General features: G+C 44.3%; 2 protein-coding genes across 2 annotated transcripts in view; both read left to right on the forward strand.

Annotated features, from left to right (window-relative positions):
- The window catches only part of gpc3 (glypican 3), a 107373-nt gene extending 94434 nt beyond the window's left edge, over positions 1-12939 (forward strand). Inside the window, exon 8 of the mRNA XM_069170678.1 lies at positions 11174-12939. Within this exon, the coding sequence (XP_069026779.1) occupies positions 11174-11343 (170 nt within the window). The 3' untranslated portion in view covers positions 11344-12939. The remainder of the gene's footprint in view (positions 1-11173) is intronic.
- Positions 12940-19082: 6143 nt separating this feature from the next.
- Positions 19083-20348, forward strand: part of gpc4 (glypican 4) — a 34003-nt gene continuing 32737 nt past the window's right edge. Inside the window, exon 1 of the mRNA XM_069171028.1 lies at positions 19083-19940. Coding sequence (XP_069027129.1) covers positions 19784-19940 — 157 coding nt within the window. The 5' untranslated portion in view covers positions 19083-19783. The remainder of the gene's footprint in view (positions 19941-20348) is intronic.

Genomic DNA, 20348 nt, shown 5'->3' on the forward strand with positions numbered 1-20348 from the left:
ACAAAATCCTCATCACAAGGTTTCTCTCAAAGCCTTTCTTCATTCCCTCATCGTCACTCCAGTTGTTTTTTTTAATTTTTTTTTTTATCCCACTGTCCCATTTTTACTGCAATGTTTTGAGAACACAGCTTCACAAACACAAGAGAAGAGTCTGTAGTAATTTACAGTATAAAGTTTTCAAATTGAAAAAAACAGAAATCTGAAGTAAAAACCTGCCAGTGAGGTGAATCATTTGTTTCCAGCTTGACGTTTCGCTAAATAAATGGCAACTCAGTAAAATGACAGTAAATCACTCCACTTGTTTCAAGGTAATGTTTTTGGATCCAGTCAGTTCACTTTGTGGTCACGAATGTCTGTTCTATAACAAAAGCTCCCAAGCAGTTATAACGATGGCTTTTTCAGACACTAACCACTGGGCTGAATGACTTGTTAAAACGGGTTTTAATGCCGTTTGGAAACATGCGAACAGTCGGTGGGCTCTGCCTCGGCTCAGTAGCCCACAGCTCTGCCTCCTGTTTTTTCTCGCTGAGCTGGACGGGTCCTTGCTGCACCTCACCGTGCTCAGCAGGAGCCGCGTGAATAGACCTCTTGTTATGTTCCTGCGCTCAGACGTTCGGTCACTGTAAGCACCAAGAAGGAAAGCTGTTCTTTTGGGAGCACTGGAGTATTTTTATCAGCGCCAGGGGTTAGCAAAATACAAAGTGGAAATATTCCTGTAATGTGAGGCATGCGGCTTATGATGAGAGGCTGGGCCGGGCTCACCTTTCAGGTCTGTTACAAATTTTGTGGCTAGAACAAAGGAGCGAGTAAAAGAAAGAAGAAGGTGATGAAAGAATGTGCGGAAAGAACAGAAAGAGACAAAAACACCTTTGATAAGTCTAACGGTTGATACACTGGGAAACCTAAACATTCTTTACTCTGGATGTGGGTCGCATTAATGGCTGTACGTGCTGCCAATAGGAGAACCTGGTATGTTAATTAACTGCAGCTGTGACCTCTGACCTTCTGCACCTGATAGGTGAGTCACACGGCGCCAATGCTCCACAGTAGTGTTTGCCACATGTCCTCATCAAAGCAGCCATAATCCAGACACTGTTGACATTAGCAGGATGCATCCACCACATATGCTGTTTCATCCTTGTTTAAGCTCCATATAGTTTCATAGAGCTGATTATCGGAGCTACTGTGCTCGTGAATGTGCATGCAGGGTCACATGTGGTCTGCGTGCCACAGGTTAGGGTGAGACAGACAGAGACGGGCTCAGACGATGCACACGTGAGAGGACGAGTGCAGGTGTCCCGGTGGAGGAGGAATCTGGGCGCCCACATGGTCCGAGTCTTCCGTGGTTTTCAACAGCGAGCAGAGACGGATGATAACATGCGGACTGAACCAAAGTATGACTGTTTGAGGCCCACCTCTGTGAGGATGAAATCATCCGCCACACTTAGAGAATGAGAGGAAGTAGATGAGACTGATGAGGTCGTTGTTCATATAAAATGCTGATGAATCTAAAAGGATAAAGGTTCCCAGATCCTGTAACACTATGTACCAAAGCAAATATCCCCATTACTGCTTGTTATGTGGTGGGGTGTTTTTCCAGGACCCAAATGCAAGCTCACAGACTCAAGGTTTTCAAGTTCCAAAAATACAGTCTTTATTGTCCAAAAAACAAACAAAAAACTACAAACCAAAAGGTGGCACCGAGCGTGTCCACTTTACCTCCAGTCGGGAGGGCAACTCAACCGACAGCTCCAGGGGGACACGGGTAACAGGGCAGCCGGCAGACCAGCGGAAGGGACGGCGTCAACAATCTTCCAAGCCGGGAGGGCAACTCCACCGACTGATGATTTTGACGGGGATATCCGCAGGAGACACAGAGGCCGGAGGAACGGGAACAGGTACAGGACTGACGGAGAGCTGACGGGGAGCAGACGGAAGACGGACGGGTGGCTAAACAAAATGCACCGACAACCAGAGTTGTGCAGGGGCAGGTTACATATAGTCTGGGGAGGTGATCAGGGAGATGCAGTACACCTGCAGGTGGTGATCAGGGGTGAGTGGCTGCATCTGCTGGGACCGGTGAGGGGCGTGGCCACAAACAAAGACAGGGGACACAGGAGGAGAGGTGATCGGGGGCAAAATGGAGGACAAAACTGAACTCCTGACACTGCTTCCCACTACAGATACCAACAGGTTCTCTATAAAATACAGTTCACTGATTTACACAGACAATCGCATCAGAAAGGCTAAATAACAACAACTTAAGACTTGTTTCAAAATCAAAGAGTACATTTACATGCCACCCGTCCGCTCAACTATCCACTCCGAATCCTCTTCAGCACTGAAAGGTTGGTCTGACCTCTCAGGTCCAGTCCGACTATTTCCTGAAATCAACGACCGACGAGTCCGTATCCGACTGTGTCGAGCTAACGTTAGCATTATGCAATGTCGCACGTGACTCAGGCACAGGCAAATTTTATTTCTAAAATATTGAAATGATTAAAGCTCATTTTTACCTCATAGTAATGTGATGTGCGTGATGTATGCAATATATGTTGTTTGAAATAAACCGAAGTGACAATGTTTTGGATTTAGGACAGTTGGAGCGCATTTGGGCCTTGCAGTAGCACTCTTGCGCACCACCAGAAGTACATGCACCGCAGTTTGGGAATCACTGTACTGGGCTATCAGAGATTTAGAGCTGAGTCACATGACTTTGACTCACGTCAACAGAAATAACAATATTGTTAAGTTGAGATTTTACTTGACGTGACATGTTTAAGACGTTCCATCGTTAGCCCTGCTATCAGTCGCTACCTCTTTCCACCAACATATGATCACCAGACGGTGACACATACTGACTGGTGAACCTTTGACCTCCATGCAGCACCATTAACAGGTCAAAATGTTAGTTTCTTCTGTTTATAACATCCGCCTTCGCTGTACTTTGTGGTAAGCACATGTTAACATGCTAAACTGTGCTCGTAACCATGGTGAACTTCATACCTGCTGAACATCCACATGTTAGCATTTAGCTCAAGGTTTCACTGAACGGCGTCTCAGAGACACTATAGCGTGGTTAAGGAGTCTTGATCTTATTTTCTGACCACTGAAATTACGACCAGAGACGTCGGTAAACAATCAAAGCTCTTTTAAACATCTCCAACACTGAAGCTTTGGTTTCCATGGAATGTATCTTAAGTGTGGCCCTCAACCAGAACAATTATATTTTTTTGTCAGAGAAATATAAGAGATACAAATAAAAGAACAGATGTTGTTGGTCAGTGAGAGGTGGTGTGCAGCCTCTCTGCAAATCAGAGTCTTCATTCCAGAAAGAGATTTGTACAAAGTGCCGGCTGCTTTCATCCTCGGCTGACACAATGATCGTTCTTCAGACAACCGAAGCCTGTTTATGTTTTAGACGATTAATGGCGAGTTTAAAGTCATAACTATTTTCCAAAATGAATATATAACATTTCTGGAGGAGCTTTAAATTGTTGAAACTGTGAAATCAGTGGGGTCGAGGAGGTGTTGACAGGGTGGGTGGTGGAGGGGCTGATAATGCGTAACACACTGGAAATGTTCTGACCCGATGTTCTCTGCGACCATCCCTCCTTGAGCTTATAAACAACCTCTGTAAATTCAGCCAATCCTCCTCCTTCACCACCTCCTCCACGCCCCTCACAAAAATAATGAAGCTTGCCACCATCTGTGTAAACAGGCTTGGCTAGTCTCTCCATCTCGCTCCATGCCGGAGCCCTCGCTACAAGGCCCCGTGTGTCCCCAGTTCTGGGCCTGAGCGGTGGCAGTGGACGGGCAGATGGGAAATGAGAGGGAAAAGAGGGAGGAGAGGAACAGGGGGATGAAGTTTCCCCTCTTATTGGCCCCGTGTTGGTCTTTCACCATGGAGCTTTCTCAAATCAATCCAGGGATATAACCCTTAAGATTAGCCCTAAGGCAGGAAGAAGAGCCCTGATTTTATTTTCTGTGGATACAAGCGCACAGAGCCGACTGGGTTCTCATCATCGACATGAGGGGGGGCTGTCGGCGTTTGATTCATTTTGTAGGGCTGTGCATTTTTCTGTGTTTGTGTGTGCCTCGCTCGGAAAAGCGTTTGTTTGCTCAAGAGCTTTATTTACATTCACAGGCACATTTTGGACGCTCTAAATTGATTCCAGGCCCGTTCCTGGGTCGTGTCCATCAGCTCAGCCACAGTCCACAAACACTCTGCACACAGCGGGACCATTCTCTAGGCCCGCTGCTCTGCTGCTCGCCGGCCACAGTGACACACAGAAGCCATTTTGTGGGAATGTCTTAAAAGCTCGGTTGAGGGTTTGGATGGTTTGCATTTTTAATGTTAACCCTCTACTCACACCTGCATCTTTTAAATGTTCCCCACCCGTCCATCTCTTCCTCCCTCTGCTCTACTCTGTTTTTCCAGCTCATTCTTGAGATTAAATCAACGATGCAGTGAACATCGCAGGAGTCACGCTGTCAATAGACTCCACGTTGCTGGAGGAAACCGCAGGCTCACCACTAAAAAAGGGCTCAGACAGACAGAGGAACTGTTCGACAGGAGCTCTGTGAGTGGACAGTCGGAGCAGCCAAATTGTCCCTGTGAGCTGTAGGTTGGCCTTTCTATGACAGGAATGTTTGGAGTATTTTGCCTGTTTGTCAGCGGGGACATTTGCACGACAAACATAATCAGCCGGCTAGATTTACTTCGCTGGACTGACTGATGGACTGCAGGAGGAGAATGTAAACACACGTGTGGGATGTCAGCTTCACTAATTATTAAAAGGTAAAGATAGTATCCGAAGACGATGCCCCTCAGAGGCTCGATGACCAGGACCAGGACGTCCTCGAGGCCAAACTCGAACCTACTGGGAAAACAGCTCAGCTCACAGCCTCTCCTGTCTCTCCTGTCTCTCTCTTTCTAACTCGCTCTGATAAGAACCTCCATTGTCCAATCTCCTCACAAACAGCCTTAAATGATGCTCCCTGCCAACCTCTGACCCTCGGTCAGCGCTGACCTCTGAGCCGGTTCACAGGCCTTCTCTGTACGCAGCACAGCTCCCCACCCTGAACGAGCCCCTTGCCCTCAGCGCAGAATCAACTCTTTGTATGTTTGATTTGTTATGGTTTTTACCTCTCTCGTCTTGTGCATACACTTTCCATCCTCACCGCGTCAACGCTACGAGGAATTCTCACTTCAAATTTATGTCTCTGTTCCTAACTTTTATTTCTCTTCAAGCTCGTTCTCGATCCCTTCTATGATCTTATTAGCTGTTACTGGAAGCGGAGACTATAAATACATTATCGTAAATCTAATTTGTACAGCGCTGGGAGAGGCTAATGGGTGCAACATGCTGGTCATCCCCTCACTGACACCGCCTCCCTTCATTGACCATGTTAATTAATAGGTGTTGACTTGCATTTGTTCCACAAGCCTCAGTCAGAAAGTGTTTGTGACGGGTTGGTCTTCCCTTTTTGACAGGGCTGCATTCCTAACCCACACTTCCAGTGCTCAGTCTGGAGATCTGTCTCTTTCCTTTATCTTCATCAGTGTTTTCTGTTTTTCTAAACTTCCAATTATTTATGCTTCTTTCTTTTTCAAAGATGACTAATCTCTGTTATCTCTTTCTATGCCCACGTCTCTCTTTGGCATCCCGTCTACTGATCCTACTCTCTAGCCCTTTGTGTGGGAGGGTCCCTGGGCCTAGAATAACAGTGAGTGTTGTGGAAGTTGGGAGGCCAGAGCAGCTCAGAGAGCAGTGCTGTTGGAAAGGCCAGGGGCAGGGCCTCCTCTGGGCGTCCCGTTTGTCTTGGCCTGACATTCCCAGCCTCTCCGAGCGCCCCTGTGGTCGGCCTGTGGGTGTGGAGGCAGACGGTCACATTCCCGCCAGCCCTCGGACAGAGGCACCCGCACTGCTCCCTGGGTTCCCTCCCGCCCCTCAATCAGCAGTGTCCCAGGACAAATAGCCCTGGTTGAGTCTCCGAGTTGCAGAATGTGACCATCAGGCCAATAATCACAGTCCGGCTTCTTATCAGTTAATGTCTGACAGATAAGACCCAATGAATTCAGCAGCTCCTATCATGTTTTTACCACCGTCTTCCTTGCAGCTGTGAGGGCGGCTCCTGACAAAGGACTACACACACACACACACACACACTAGCCTTTCAATTCCTAAATTTGCTGAGTTTAATATCCAAGTGAATGGTTTGCTCTGCGAAGATGAGACGAGTGATAAAATATTTGCCTTCCCTCGGAAACCATAATATCTTATAAGCTGTTGAATCTTGAAAACCGAGATCAAATTTGACCAGCTTAGGTGTGTTCTGTGCACACATCGTCTGCCAATGTAGCGGCAATCTAAACCATCTCTCCCGTTTCATAAGAAGCACCTGTGTTTGGAGACTTAACATTCCACATACTTATCTGACCAAAAAAAGGCCTTTGTGCATAGCACACATGTACTGAATAAACTGCACTGCACCGTGAAGGTACACACTCGCCAGCAGGGTTACAATAATGAGTCCACCGGCTACTGATGTGCACCCACTCAAGAGTGATTCAGTTGGATTTAAGCAACATGTTTACTGAGAATGTGAGACAGCACGAGCCATGAACCATTTCCTGTGGTTTTCTGTGAACATGTACTCTTCACCTATAGTCAGCAATGCTAGGAAAATTCAGCTTTCTCCTCACTGTGGCAATTTTTTGACATAGTTTGCTTGTTGTGACAACTGCAAACTGTAAACGACAAGCCTGAGGCACCGAGCGCTGCTGAAAACAATCCCCCCCCCCCCGTCCTCTGTCCTCCTTAGCGCACGGACAGACAAGACACACACACACACACATAAACATTCACACACACACTTCGGCCACTGTTTGACCTGTTAGGGGGATCCAAACAAACATCCGCCCGCCTCTCTAAAAATCTGCAGCGCCTGGATATGTAGGTCTGTTCTCCTGAGGAAAGGACACTAAAGAAAGCATAAAGCCTGAATGCTGCCTCGGTTGTTGACTCGCATACCATGCCTGCCCATTCAAAGTCCAGAGCCTTTAGCGTTATCAATCAATGGCAGACTGTTGACCTCTCCCCTGGGTCGTAACTCGAGCTCATAAGGCCAAGATAAAGCTAGCAGGGGTACGCTAGCAAGGTGGCGTCCTTTGCAGAGTGATAGCCTCGGAGAGGGAAGTTTGAATGGATGAGCAGGAGGAGGCCTCTGCTCTGCTGAAAGCCACAAGGGCCCACATTGGTCACATTAATCACAGTGGGGACTGTGGCTCTATTTATAGCCAGGAGTTATCCATCTATTTGCCTAATTGTCTGTCCACTATCCCGACTCCTCCCTCAAAGGCCCAGAAAGGAGAAGAAAAATGTGAATGTGGATTACTTCTGTCTGTGTGTTCCTCTCATTCACTCTCACTCTGTCTATACTTTGCTGCACACACACACACACACACACACACACACAGAGGCACAGGTGTTCATCACTAATTATACCAGGATATTATTAGTCCCAGCCCAGTGTAGGCGTGTAGGCGATCTAAGTTTGCATCGTGTTCAGTCCCTGTTGGGTTGTTTTTAAATCCTGCAGAACAAGGCCCCTCTGTGGTGCTGCTCATGTCGAAGTGTTTAAACTAGTCAGTGCCCCCCCTACCCCAGGGATTTTTTTTTTTTTTTTTTTTCAGAGTAGGACACTTTTTTTTTCACTCACATTATTGCCGCTGCAAAGCACACCAACACAATGCCCTCCCACTTTGTCTCCTGCTTTTTTACAAACACACACAGGAACGGGGTGCACACACTCTACTCAATCATCACACAAATGCAAACGCGCATGCCCCCCAACCCCCTCCCTGCCCTCTCTCTTATCCACCGTGTATATAAAAGCTGTATCGAATTGCACCTCGAGCTTAATTGGCTCGGCGGTACAGTGCGCTGCTGTCGACAGTGACAAATCGCTCTTTCAGAGCCTCAGAGAATGTCTGGCCATTGCCATGTCAGAGGACACAGGCGGAGAAAAAAAGTTAATTGTTCCCTGGCCGGCGTTCAAATGATGTCGTAACGGCAAAGAAATTCGTCAAAGATGCAATTCGGAGCTTTTGGCAGTTTATTTATTTGCCTCATTCCTCTGTTTAAGATGATGCCTGGCAGCGTAGACAAGCCGTTCAGGTGAAAGGGCCCCATTCTCCGTGTTTCTACGCAAGGAGAGCAGGGCGAAGCTTTCCTCGCACTCCTGACTCCTCCATCTGATCACACGGTGGCTGAGATCAGCCACTTCCTCCCACTGGATGGCTCCCATAAGGGGGAACAGTACACTGATCAGATGAGACAGGTAATTCAATTAGGAGCAATCTGTTATTTTTAGGAGCTCGGATGTGACAGAGTGCATGAGTGTGGGTGAGGATGTGATTGTATATATGACAGACCAGGCGGGAGGTATGTCAGAAATGTGTGTGTGTGTGTGTGTGTGTGTGTGTGTGTGTGTGTGTGTGTGTTTGGAAAGGTGCTGTGCATCTGGCTGGACAGGAGACAGCTCAGCTCATAGTTGGCGTTCCTAACTGTAGTGCTGCTTTATTGCAGATATCCTCCTGGCCTCTCTCATAACTCTTTTTATTTCGGTCGCGCTCACAGCTTTCTGCCAGACAAAGCAGCACAGATTATGTCTCTCACACACACACACACACACACACACACACACACAAACACACACACACACACACACGCGCGCGGGGAGGAAGATCTGCTCAGCGTCAGTAGGGGAACAGCTGTGGTTGCTGAGCAATAAGACAGAGCTGAGCAGCAGGTGACCATGAAGTCACTGTAGCAAACAGAACAGACGGAGAGGAGGAGAGGAAACAGGAAAACTAAGGAGTTGTTCGCTTTTTGAAACTTGTATCTGTCTATCGAAGGCTTTCTCGATCTGCCTCAGATCCACAGCACAGTGACACTGATCCCTGATCAGCCTCACTGGAGCAAATGAGTCAGCTGCCTTGCTTCAGGGTATCTTTACAGTCGTTGTGGAAGGAGAGGTGAAAGTTAAAAATAACTGTCTGCTGTCAGTGGATGGCAAACAGAGCACGAGCCCACACAGGTGTAATTTTCTCCACACTATCCCTAATGTCATTTAAGTGCCTTCTGCAGATGTGCAACACTTTATATGATTTACGATATAATGAAAACAAAAGTGTGATCCACTCAAATAAATGATAGCCGCATGTGGGAGGGATTGAATGAATGTCTCCTGACAGCACTACGGCACGACTTTAAAGAACGAACTTCTCTGAATATGGCAGTTGTTTGCTTAATGTGGATGGGAGTTTTAGACATTTACAAGGAATGTTTTCAGTGGAGTATAGACTCAGAAGTCTAATCATTTTATTAGATTTAAGGTGGATATATTTTATACTCAAAGACTGTCATCTGTGTTTATCTGGATTCTGCTCAGGGATTCATTTTGCTTTTTCAGGCAGAAATCATACATTTGTTTTTCAAACCAAACTCTCAATCACTTTTGCATGCTCTGAGTATGAGTTTACGGTTTTCTGTTGAAGATTAAAAAACAAAATGTTTTACATGGGTAATAAAAAAGAGGAAAAGCATGTTACTGCAAGAATAATTTGGGAAAATAGGCTTTTTGTTCTCTTCTCAGGAATTGGATGAGAAGCACTCAGTCCAAAGTTTAAAAATCACTGCGGCGTGAAGCTATTTCTTAACATAGCAAACTATATGTAACTCGTAGTTTTGCCCGGTGGCAACTCACCACCGGTACATCACCCATTTGTTTGTTAACTGCAGTCTTGAAGCCTTGAGTCTGGTGTTTTGGGTGTCACCATCTTGTTTGTCTGGAGTCAGTGACCATATTTGGAAGAGAGGGTGGAGCTGGGGAGCACACTGTGCCCGCCCACCTCTACTGACAACCTGACTGCACCCCAGATATGTCAATCAAATCAGGCATGCCTGCAAACATAAATCTCTTTCAGTCGTAATATCTAATTCATTATGGATTTATTTTCAGACGGACCACCAGAAAATTGATCAGAAGGAGTAAATTTAACGAATGATACCATAATGATTTGAGGAAAAAAATGTAAGCCAGAGATTCTGGAGCCAGCCACCAGTGGCCTTCAGTGGTTTGGCACTTTTAAGGCACTTTCACATTGTCTTCCCTTTCCACACCCAGAGACCCAAAGATTTGGTATTCACTCTGTAGGTTTCCAAGCAGTTACATGCTGTAACTTTCCTAGCAAACAGCAAAAAATTTGCTTTAGCGGTGCCGTCAGTTTTGAGCGATGGAGAGAGCTCAGCTAGCTGTTTCCCCTGCTTCCACTCTCTATGCTAAGCTGTACTAAATTCCTCCTGACTCTATCTCCAAAGTTAGCACTCAGATGTATGACCGGTATCGATCTTCTTTTGGTAAGGAAGACAAAATGTCTAATGTTTTTTTTCAACAAAGCATAACAGTGAAGAAGTAAAAATGGTCACAGTTGGAAACATCATGCCTCTGACTGCTTTCATTTGTCACATGACCCTGGTTGTATTTGTCCCTGGAGAAACTACAAATCCCTACTTCCCTCCCTGGTACTCAAAACATACCCAAAGTCCAAAATTTTGTTGAATTGTTACTATAAATAATTCACTGGCAACACATTGCTTTCACAAACAGGTAGCTGTAGACTGTCGTATTTCATCACAATATCACAACATTTCCCTCTTGTTTTATGGTTAATTTAGTTATATTCTACTGAAGGCAGATGATGCACATCAGTCAAACGTTCTGGTTGATTCACACTCGGAGACGTGATCTTGTGCAGCCTCTGCGGTTTTTATTTAGATTTTTTGTTTTTGGCATCTCACCACTTAAATCCACATTTCAACACTCTCTCAGTAAAATATATGTGTGTGTGATTCAGCATGTGTCTACAACAATAACATGCAACATCTGGTTATATGCGGCACTCGGGTTTCTCCCGATGTAACATTGTTTTTACAGCTGTGTAAGACATCATGCACAAAAAGGACAGACATGTGTTTTTCAGCTTTTGTCACTGTGTTTGTTCTAATTGTCTCCATCCTTCTTTTTTCCCCGCCGTCTCATATTTTTCATTCTTTCGCCTCCCCTCTTTATCTTCTACCCATCTCTGTCTCTGTCTGTCTCCCAGACCTTTCTGATAACCTGGCAATGGACGACTTCACCTTCCAGGAGCAGCTGTTCACCCCCCGGTTGGCCACAGCTGGAGTCGGAGGCGTGTCATCGCCTGCGGCTCCGCTGTGGAGGAGCTACCTGGTCCCAACCCTCCCTGTCGCTCTGCTCCTGCTCTGCCACCACTGACCCGCCCACTCCTGTCAACTCTTTGCTGTAGGATTTAATGCAGACTGAGTGGAAGGAGACAAACCATTTGGAGTTCCTGATACAAAGTTCAATGACTCATCAAAGGAAGCAAGAACAACCGAAACATTGCTCTTAATCCATCTCAACAAGAACCTGTTTTGTTTTATTCAGAATCCATGGATGTTCTTAACAGACCTATTAAAGCACAGTAGATAAACCCATGGCATTGTGTAAATAAGAAACGTGCCCACAGGTCCACTCCCACTTTCTCAACTGTTGTGCCCTCTTGCCTCACCTCCTCTCATTCTGACTTCTTCTATATTGTAACCAAGTGATGGACCCTGATCGTTAGACAGCTTTACTGTGGACCTGTAAGTGAGGACCTTTTACAAATACTTCACTCTGAGTCTGTGCTGAGTTATTGCCCTGCAGGAACAACCTGGACGAAAACAAAGTCAACTGCTACCATTTCCCATCATGCCGGTGAATGATCTCCTGAGAGGGCTGGACTTCGGCGAGTTCCAGTGAGCTCCTTGACCCTTAAGTCTGAAGTGAATCACTTATTAAAAGATGCACTGTTCATTAAAATGCTCTGCTACAACTTAAATCTCTGTCTCTCTCTCCTAATGTTTGTGTTCTATTGAGAGCTCGGTTATTTCAGACACTCTCACCTTCACTGTTTGCTTTATTTTGTAAAGCAGGTGCATTTTTTTGTAACAGTAACAGCCCTGTGGTGAAAAAAGACTGAAGGGCTAAGATCAGAGCACATGTCTCTCAATCAGCCTGATAGCTGTACATATGTATGTTGCTCTGTGTTGGTTTCATGTTTACAAATATGTTTATTTGCAATATTGGCAATATTGGTTTGTGGATCCAATTATTGGCTGCTCCGTGAAGCACTGCTGCAAATTTCTAGCTTATTGTTTAGCACTGTGCATACAGCGAGCAGTATGAAATATAAATATGTATAAAAATGTGTGTAAAATAATTTTGTTTCGTTGGTTTGCACTGGACTGATACATTTTGAAAGTCTGGAAAGTTTGTATTTGAACACTCACTCTCCTGTGTTTTTGGTTTAAAATCAGAAGCTGGGATTCTTTTATTGTTTGATTTTGTTTATTTTTCAAAATAAAGTGTGGTGAAAAATGACGTCCGGCTTCCTGGTTGTTAACACATCAGGACGTGTGATGGATGTGTGGAAAGACACCAATTAAAAGCTGCGAGTGCTGCTGACTCCACAGCTGGGAGTGTTGACGGTGCTCACAGCAGACTATTGGATTTGTCATATCAGGAGAAACACAGGTGTGACTAACAACAGTAACAGTAGCTCCGTTCCACGCAAGTGCACCGCTGTGTCGTGCCCACGGTGCATCCTGCAGAGAGCCGGGGTCGTCACACTGAATCACCTCATCAAGACGCAGCCTTCGTCATGGTGATTAGTTCCACCTGTGTTGGTCATGATAACGGTCCGGGGCAATGTCAGACCTGAGACCGGAGGTTCCAAAAAATGTATGCACAGTGATGTGTGTGTTTGTTTGTTTCAGTTTAATGTTAATGAAGAAAGTACAATGTAAAATAAACTCAACATGTTTTACTGTTTTGTGTTTTTGCTGGTGTGTCTGTATGTGTGGATGGAAGCAGTGGAAACGTTGTGGAAAACATACAAAATATTAAATGAAAAAATGTTTTTCAGTGCGGTTTAAAGGAAAGATCTGAGCTGTAACACTTCTCACAAGTCCGTAAATTAAAGCCCATTTAACACTGAATGTCAATGACGAACTAAATAAGCCACAAACAGTGTGAAGTTTGGAAAAAAATATGCTTAGTTGCTAACACTACAAAATAGAGCTGATCTGCTTCATCATGAATGTGATTGTGGTTTGATGAAATTTGGCAGCAAATCAGACAAACTCTTCCACTACTGTTGTCAAACTTTAATTCAAATGTTGCTGAAACTTGATTGGAGCACTTATTTTTTTCCAACGAAGTCCCACCCACTTAAAATCAGCAAAAAGACAAAAACATAAATGCAGATTTTTTTTTGTGTGAAGCAAAGAAAACGGCTCTAATTTAGTATTGAATTAAAAAAAAATGTCATTGGTGTTTGTGTTGATGTTTACGAGTGAGTAGCTATAATTGAGAAAATATGTTTCAGGAAATGTCCACCGTGCAATACCTTTCGCCAGACTAGAAAGTAAAGAGTAACCTAAACAAAAATTCTGTTGGGAGGAAAGGTGTTGCTGCATTGAGCTCTGTGCATTAAAAGGTGTACAAGTTGTTGTTAGTCAACTTAAAAAGATAACTGAAAAAAAATGCAAAGAATTTAATGGCATCTAGTGGTTGCAGATTGCAACACTCACCACACCTTCTCCTTCCAAACATGTAGAAAAAAACTAAAACGGTCCTCTCTACCGCCAGTGTTTGGTTTGTCCCTTCTGGGCCACTGTAGAAACATGATGGTGCAACATGGTGGGCTTTACAGAAGAGGACCTGCTCACTGTGTAGGTATGAAGGTTTCATTCTCACATAAAAACACAATGATTCTTAGTTTCAGGTGATTTCATACTAATAAAAACATCATTGTGAATTTTAAATCCAACATAGCAAACCTTTGGAAAGACCTTTTTTTATCAGTGTGAGAAAAGTTCCGCGAAATGAACCAAAACCACGGCTTCAGCATCGACTGAAAGTTACGTCGGTGGGTGTAAGGGACCGAGCTCGCAGGCAAGAGGAGTCAGAGGTACTTTCTCAGAAAAATAGGTTTTATTTACCCAGAAACAATTTATAAAATTGTGTAACTAAAGTTCTGGGCCTATAAAAGAGATCAACTAACAGAATTCAACTCAGGCTACATCCCTACAACAAAATGGACATATCAAACTGACCCAACAAACAAGACACAATTGGGGACATAAACAAAAAAAAAACCCACAAACACCACATTACTGAATAACAACTAACAAAAACAGGACTCATCCTGGAATGACAGACTTATTTGAATATTATCCAAATCAAATTATACCAAAAACTAATACATTTTAAAGAAACCAACAAAATATCTAAATAAAGAAATACATCCCCCCCCCCACTTGTGCTGCGGGCTTTTGGTCATCTGATGGGCCACTTCCTGTATTTAAGAGCTTCACTTCCTGCGGTGCATCTTTTATCAAGCCTTGAAGATGTCATCCAGGAGCAGTGCAAGATGCACCGCAGGAAGTGAAACTCTTAAATACAGGAAGTGGCCCATCAGATGACCAAAAGCCCGCAGCACAAGTGGGGGGGGGGGGGGGTGTATTTCTGTTATTACAGTGGCACCCCCGGCACTGGTAAATCAAAAGATTAAAGTCAGACCTTCAGAAAATGTAACTCAAGATAAACTGTACAAAAGTTAACTAAATGTGTGTGCTACAAATAGAACTATGGAAAACTGCTAAATAAAGTAGGATGAATGAAACAAACCCATATGCCATGTCATTTACAATATTTGAATGTGGAATTTGCTGTGACCAAGCACAAGTAAACTAGATGAACTGAAAATATAAATTCAACTTCACCTGTGATTGGTGAGAGGGTTACCGACTTGAGTGTGGCCGTCACAGCCGGCTAGAAGTCACTCACTTCTGATCAGTTGGGACAAAACAAAAAGGTCTGCCTGTGTAGGATCTGTGCCGACTTTAGTGTACCTCCAATTTTTTTTGAAACCACGCAGACTTGTCCGTGCAGCCAGGACACTACAATGGCATCAGCTACCACGCACTGTGAAACCACAATAAAACTAAACTAATGTGCAACAGTTTGTGGAGGGAAATCCCCCCGAGTTTAGGAACATGTGCTCCTGTTGTCGCTGATGTACTGCACAGGTCTTGCAGGCATCCTACAAGCACACTCCAGAAAGTGAACAGAACCATCCTCCTGGAAATACATCTGGGCCCGAAGACAAAGAAAAATTTCTAAAGTCGTTGAACGTCACTTTGACAAATACAGGAAGCTGTTAACTAAAGTAAAACCTTTAACAGTATCATGTTGATTCCTGTGTTTTTAGGCCTTTTGCACAGTACTATATAGTGTATAAATATTGATAAACTGTGCAGAACCACAGTACATTACTGTGGATTTCACAGCCATTTTTTTACAGTGTAGGTTGAAGAAAAGTGGGTAAACCAAAAACATAAAATGTCAGATCACAAAGTTCTTGTAAAAAAAACACCTTCAAAGCCCGGATGTGTCCTGTAAGAGCAAAGAAAAATGGAGAGAAAATGGATGTTAGTCTGCAGAGGTTATGAAGGGACACAGAATGTTGCAAGTATATATGTTACGTGCCTTTCGCCCTCTGATCCACTTCAAAGCCCTTCATGAATCTTATAATTTATGAGCCTTTGGACTGAGCTCGTAGTTCTCTGAATCCTCAAAGCATCACGTGAATCATGTGTGTTTTTCTTTGGATCTGTATTTCTCTCCCGGCAGACGACGAGAACCACTCTGGGCGTAAGAGCTCCTCTTTGCTGCTCTCTGCGGGGTTCCTCTGCACTGAACACAATTCCCCCTGGACTCACCTTAACCAGGTGACAGACACCTATCCACCTCCCAACAATAAAACAAGCTTCATTAGTCCCTGACTGTTTGTGCTTGTGTCTCCATTTTTAAAGCCTGTCTGCTTCCTCAACAAGGTCAGTCACTCACAGCTTCACGCATAGCACGCCTGTCACAGCAAACACTTCAAAATCCTGTTTCTCTCTCCCGGTGCTCTGCTCGTACCTTTTTACACCCACGCTCCTTCTGCTCAGCAGATCGAGATAAAAACACCATTATTATCCAGCTGTGCTTTTGTCTCCTGAGCTAGATAGCAGCTTTTAAGATGGGAAAGAGAGGCTGATTATGAAGAGATGAGCAAACGCTGGCTGCAGAGAGAGCAGCAGCTAACCCAGGATGGGGGATTATACTCTGAATGCTAATTCGAGGCTGGAGAATAGGCAAACAGGCCCATTGAAATGCAGAGTTCACGTGTTTTCTTAGGGTAATATTGGGGTAATGTTGGAGCAGCAGAGTGAAAGGTCAATTTGATGTTAGTCAGCAGGAATAGTGGGAGCAGCTGACTAATAGGAATTGTTGCATTTTCTGCCTGAGTGATCAAATGCCTATATATGTATTTCAGCACTGTTTCGTGGCCACACAAAGATGTTTGGGCTTGGCTACCTTTACGAGTCAGAGCGGTCATCAAACAGTGCATATAAATTAAAATAACAATGTAATTCAGGTGCTTCAGAGGCTCCACAGTCCAGTCCAATTTTTACCAAGCTGGATGTTGAAATTCCTCAGCCTCAGAGAAAAGCCTGAGACATGTCATGTCGTTCACGGCTCATTCATGTGTAATTACCATGGCCCTGGACCATTTTCTTACCTTTTGTTGGCCTATTGAGAGGAGCGCCGGGCCCACGCTCTCCCATGCACACAGCTCCAGCATCCTCCTCCTGCTCCTCAGCAACCCCTGGCTTCCCCTGCAGCAGCCACAGTCACAGAATGAATGGAGCCGCCTGAGGAATGCGGACACAAAAGGAGGAATGTCATTTTGCCAAGTGCTACCCCCCAAACCAAGGGACATGTGCACGAACACACACACACACACACACACACACACACACACACACACACACACACACACACACACACACACACACACACACACACACACACACACACACACACACACACACACACACACACACACACACACACACAGAAGCACCCCACAAGTCCAGGCATGTTTAAAGGCAGGGGGTAAAAAGTCTTATTATAACTTTTCTCTCAAATTAAGGGCTCTGCATGGAAGACTATGTGAAGCCGTTTGTGCACCTTATTAAATTCAGTATCACTTAGTTGAGACTTTATGGGGAAAATATCAAAATACCTGCAGCTTCTGATTAAGTGTGGTGTGAGATTTTAACTAAAGTACCTCGGGGGTGGTTTTAAATGCTCACAGTTGGATCTGAACTTGCATTTGATTTCTTGTCAGTGAAAAATAAACTCAAGAGGGTTTTTTCCAGTGTTTTAAGTCGGTCCACAGTCAGAGCAGAGAGCAGCATGACAGCAGATATAACAAAGTGCTTCTTAAGATAGAAAAAAATAAAACATTCCTGCAAAAGCGGTGTGATGTGTTTAGCAGAAGTTGTGGGCTGGCTTTGCATCATTTCAAATCCACACAACATAAATATGTCCAACGGGTCTATGGATCAAAAAGTAAATGTACTTTTCTTTATTTCCCAGTGATCTTCCTGTTCTGTGTGACTGAAGAGTAATTTTCAGATATATGATCATCTGCATTTCACTGTTTTCTACATCTCCTATTTGTTATAATCTCTGTTCATTTGTATGGCTCAACCATACATGTAGTTACAACACTGGACGTGCTGTATGACAGACAGCTGTATATCGCAAACCAGTAGTGGAAGAAGTTTTCAGATCTTTTACTTCAGTAAAAGTACCAATACTGCAATTTAAAAATACTCCATTAAAAATCTAAGTGTTGCATGAAAAACCTCCCTTCAGTAAAACTTCATCAGCAAAATGTAGTTTAAGTATTAAAGTAAAAGTCCGTGTTTGATCCCGCTGACTGATGTGTTATTACATCATGATATTATCAATAGTGAAGCATCAGTGTATAAACAGCATGTTACTATTGTAGCCGCTGCAGGAGGAGCTGGTTTGAACTACTTTATATCCAGTTTTATATCCAGGGACAGCAGAGAAATCTGAGAAGTCATCCAAAGATTACTGGGAGAGGGAAGAACAAAAAAATGTTACAATACACAAATCAGTTTTCAGTTTGAGATCATTTGAACATTTATTGAAATGAAACCATGTAAGAAGTTTAGAGGGAATAATCACTATTTGGGGATGCTGTTAAGAACTCATCTGTGACCCTGACGACACATTGATTTTACAAGACAAAAAGGTTGAAATTCACAGATTTTAACTTGTGTTTTAAAAACTTCTTATAGTGGAGTGGATTGGAGATGTACAATAAGGCTGAGGAAAAGCTCCAGTTCCTCAAAGTTGTATTTAAGTACTGCACTCGGGTAAATGTACTTCCAAACACAACGGCCCTGTCAAGGCTGACCTGTGTTTGTGTAAGAAACAAGCCTGTGATGTTTGACTCCATGGTTACTGCAACAGTTAGAAACACACTCTGATGAACTGGATCATAAAGGCGGAACTGAAATAACACATTTGAATCATTTCTTGATCTTGAAACTTTGTTTGCTATCAGAAGCATTTTGGGGAAACTATTTTTTAAATCAACGATGATGTAACACTGGTATTCAGTCTCATTAAAGTTCAGTTACCAAATGCAATGGTTCTTAACATGGGGTCTCGGGGCCCATAAAGGGCTCCTGAGGGTCCTTAGCAAAGAAAGAGAAAATGGTTTATTGGGACTAACAGATTTATTTATTTTACATTAGTGCTGTGTGAGAAACTTGAGGATGGTCTGTTTAGTTCAAATGGTTTCTATCTGGGTTGTTATCTCCAGTGCAGCTGATAAGGAAGCCCTCTCACACCCCCGGGTCACACAGCGGTCTGCAATGAAAGAGATTTGTGATTTCCAGGACGTTTGTTGATCTCATGTTTCTTCTCTATGTGTCATGTGGGCCAGTAATAAATCATAGCCTCATGTTCTGCCACTGTGGAGCTCCACCCTCAGCTCCAGTCCTGAGTTTCAAGACTGGGTGCCACCGGTCTAGACATTATAGGAAGAGAGCGATCCAGGGTTTGAAGTCCCTGCTCCATCCCTGGTGTTCCTGTTCTCCAGGTCTTTGTCCCCGGAACTTGCACTCACTCCTGGGTGTCCACCAGCACTTTTTTTTTTTGCTCGCATCTGGACCCCAGTACGACCAGCAAACGGTCCAGCGTCCTCTCCTACAGAAACCACGGCCTGCTTGAGTTTGGAAAGAAAGCAAGCAAAGAAAGAAAGGAAGACAGAAGAAACCCAGATCTCTGCAGCCCGCTGTCCTGCCGGTGGTTCAGGTTTTTCGTCGAAGCAGTAGTGCGACTCTTGAGATTGTTGCCTCAAGTTTGGAAAAAAGTTTTCCCACTTTTTTTTTTTTTTTTTAAACTGCTGTTTTGTCGCACCTCCGTGTTTTTTTTTTTTTTTTTTTCTTCCGGTTGAGTCTGGAACTCGACCCTCGTACAGATATCGGTCGGCTTTTGGCGGACGACGTCTTCAGGGTATCGTCGCTGTTTCCCCTCCGTCGGTGGAGAGCTGCCCCACAGCTGCTGTGAATGAAGCGTCTGTTGAGCTGAAGAAACCAGCGCGTCTCCATGAGGAAACTCGGCGTGGGAGTCGCTGCTCAAACTTTGTCCTAGTTTCCACACACCTGAGCGACAGTAGAGGTTTAGTTTTTGTTAGTTTTTTCTTGTGTAGTTTTTGTTTTTTCACGGACAGAACATGAAGACGCTGTTGGTGCTGTGCGTCGTCTGCACGCTGGTCGTGTTGTCGGTGTCCGGGACTGCAGAGCAAAAGTTAAAAAACTGCAACGAAGTTCGTGCCGCGTACAGCTCCAAAGGCTTCAACGTCAACGATGTCCCCAACAAAGGAGTCAGCGGTGAGTGCTTATATTTATTTAATTGTGCTATGTTTTAACCCCCCCAAGAGCTTTGGGTTCTAAACGTATGGACCGGGGACCCCCCCATGGGTCTCGGGAAGGTGTCCCGGTGGTCCTGAAGTCTAATGAGAACTTTTAGGCTAACAAAGTTAGCTCAAAGAGCTGAGAGATATAAGTCAGTAAAAATGTGCCTGTTATTTGGTTTTCACCGTCTCATTGTTGGCTCCAGACTCACAATGGAGGCAGCCAGCTAATTCGTAATCGTACCTAACTTTAAAAAGGTTTTCCATTTGGTTTTCTATCATGAATAAATCTTCTGAAATGTAATAAAGTTTTAGAGCTCTTCACAGCAAACAGTTAAACTGTCCCTTTTGTAAATGGACACTGGTGCTCATGTCGAAGTCGGTA

The sequence above is a fragment of the Embiotoca jacksoni genome, unplaced genomic scaffold (assembly GCF_022577435.1).
Source record: "Embiotoca jacksoni isolate LCO1_2020_lvr unplaced genomic scaffold, fEmbJac1.0.p SCAF_5, whole genome shotgun sequence".
Classification (NCBI taxonomy): domain Eukaryota; kingdom Metazoa; phylum Chordata; class Actinopteri; family Embiotocidae; genus Embiotoca; species Embiotoca jacksoni.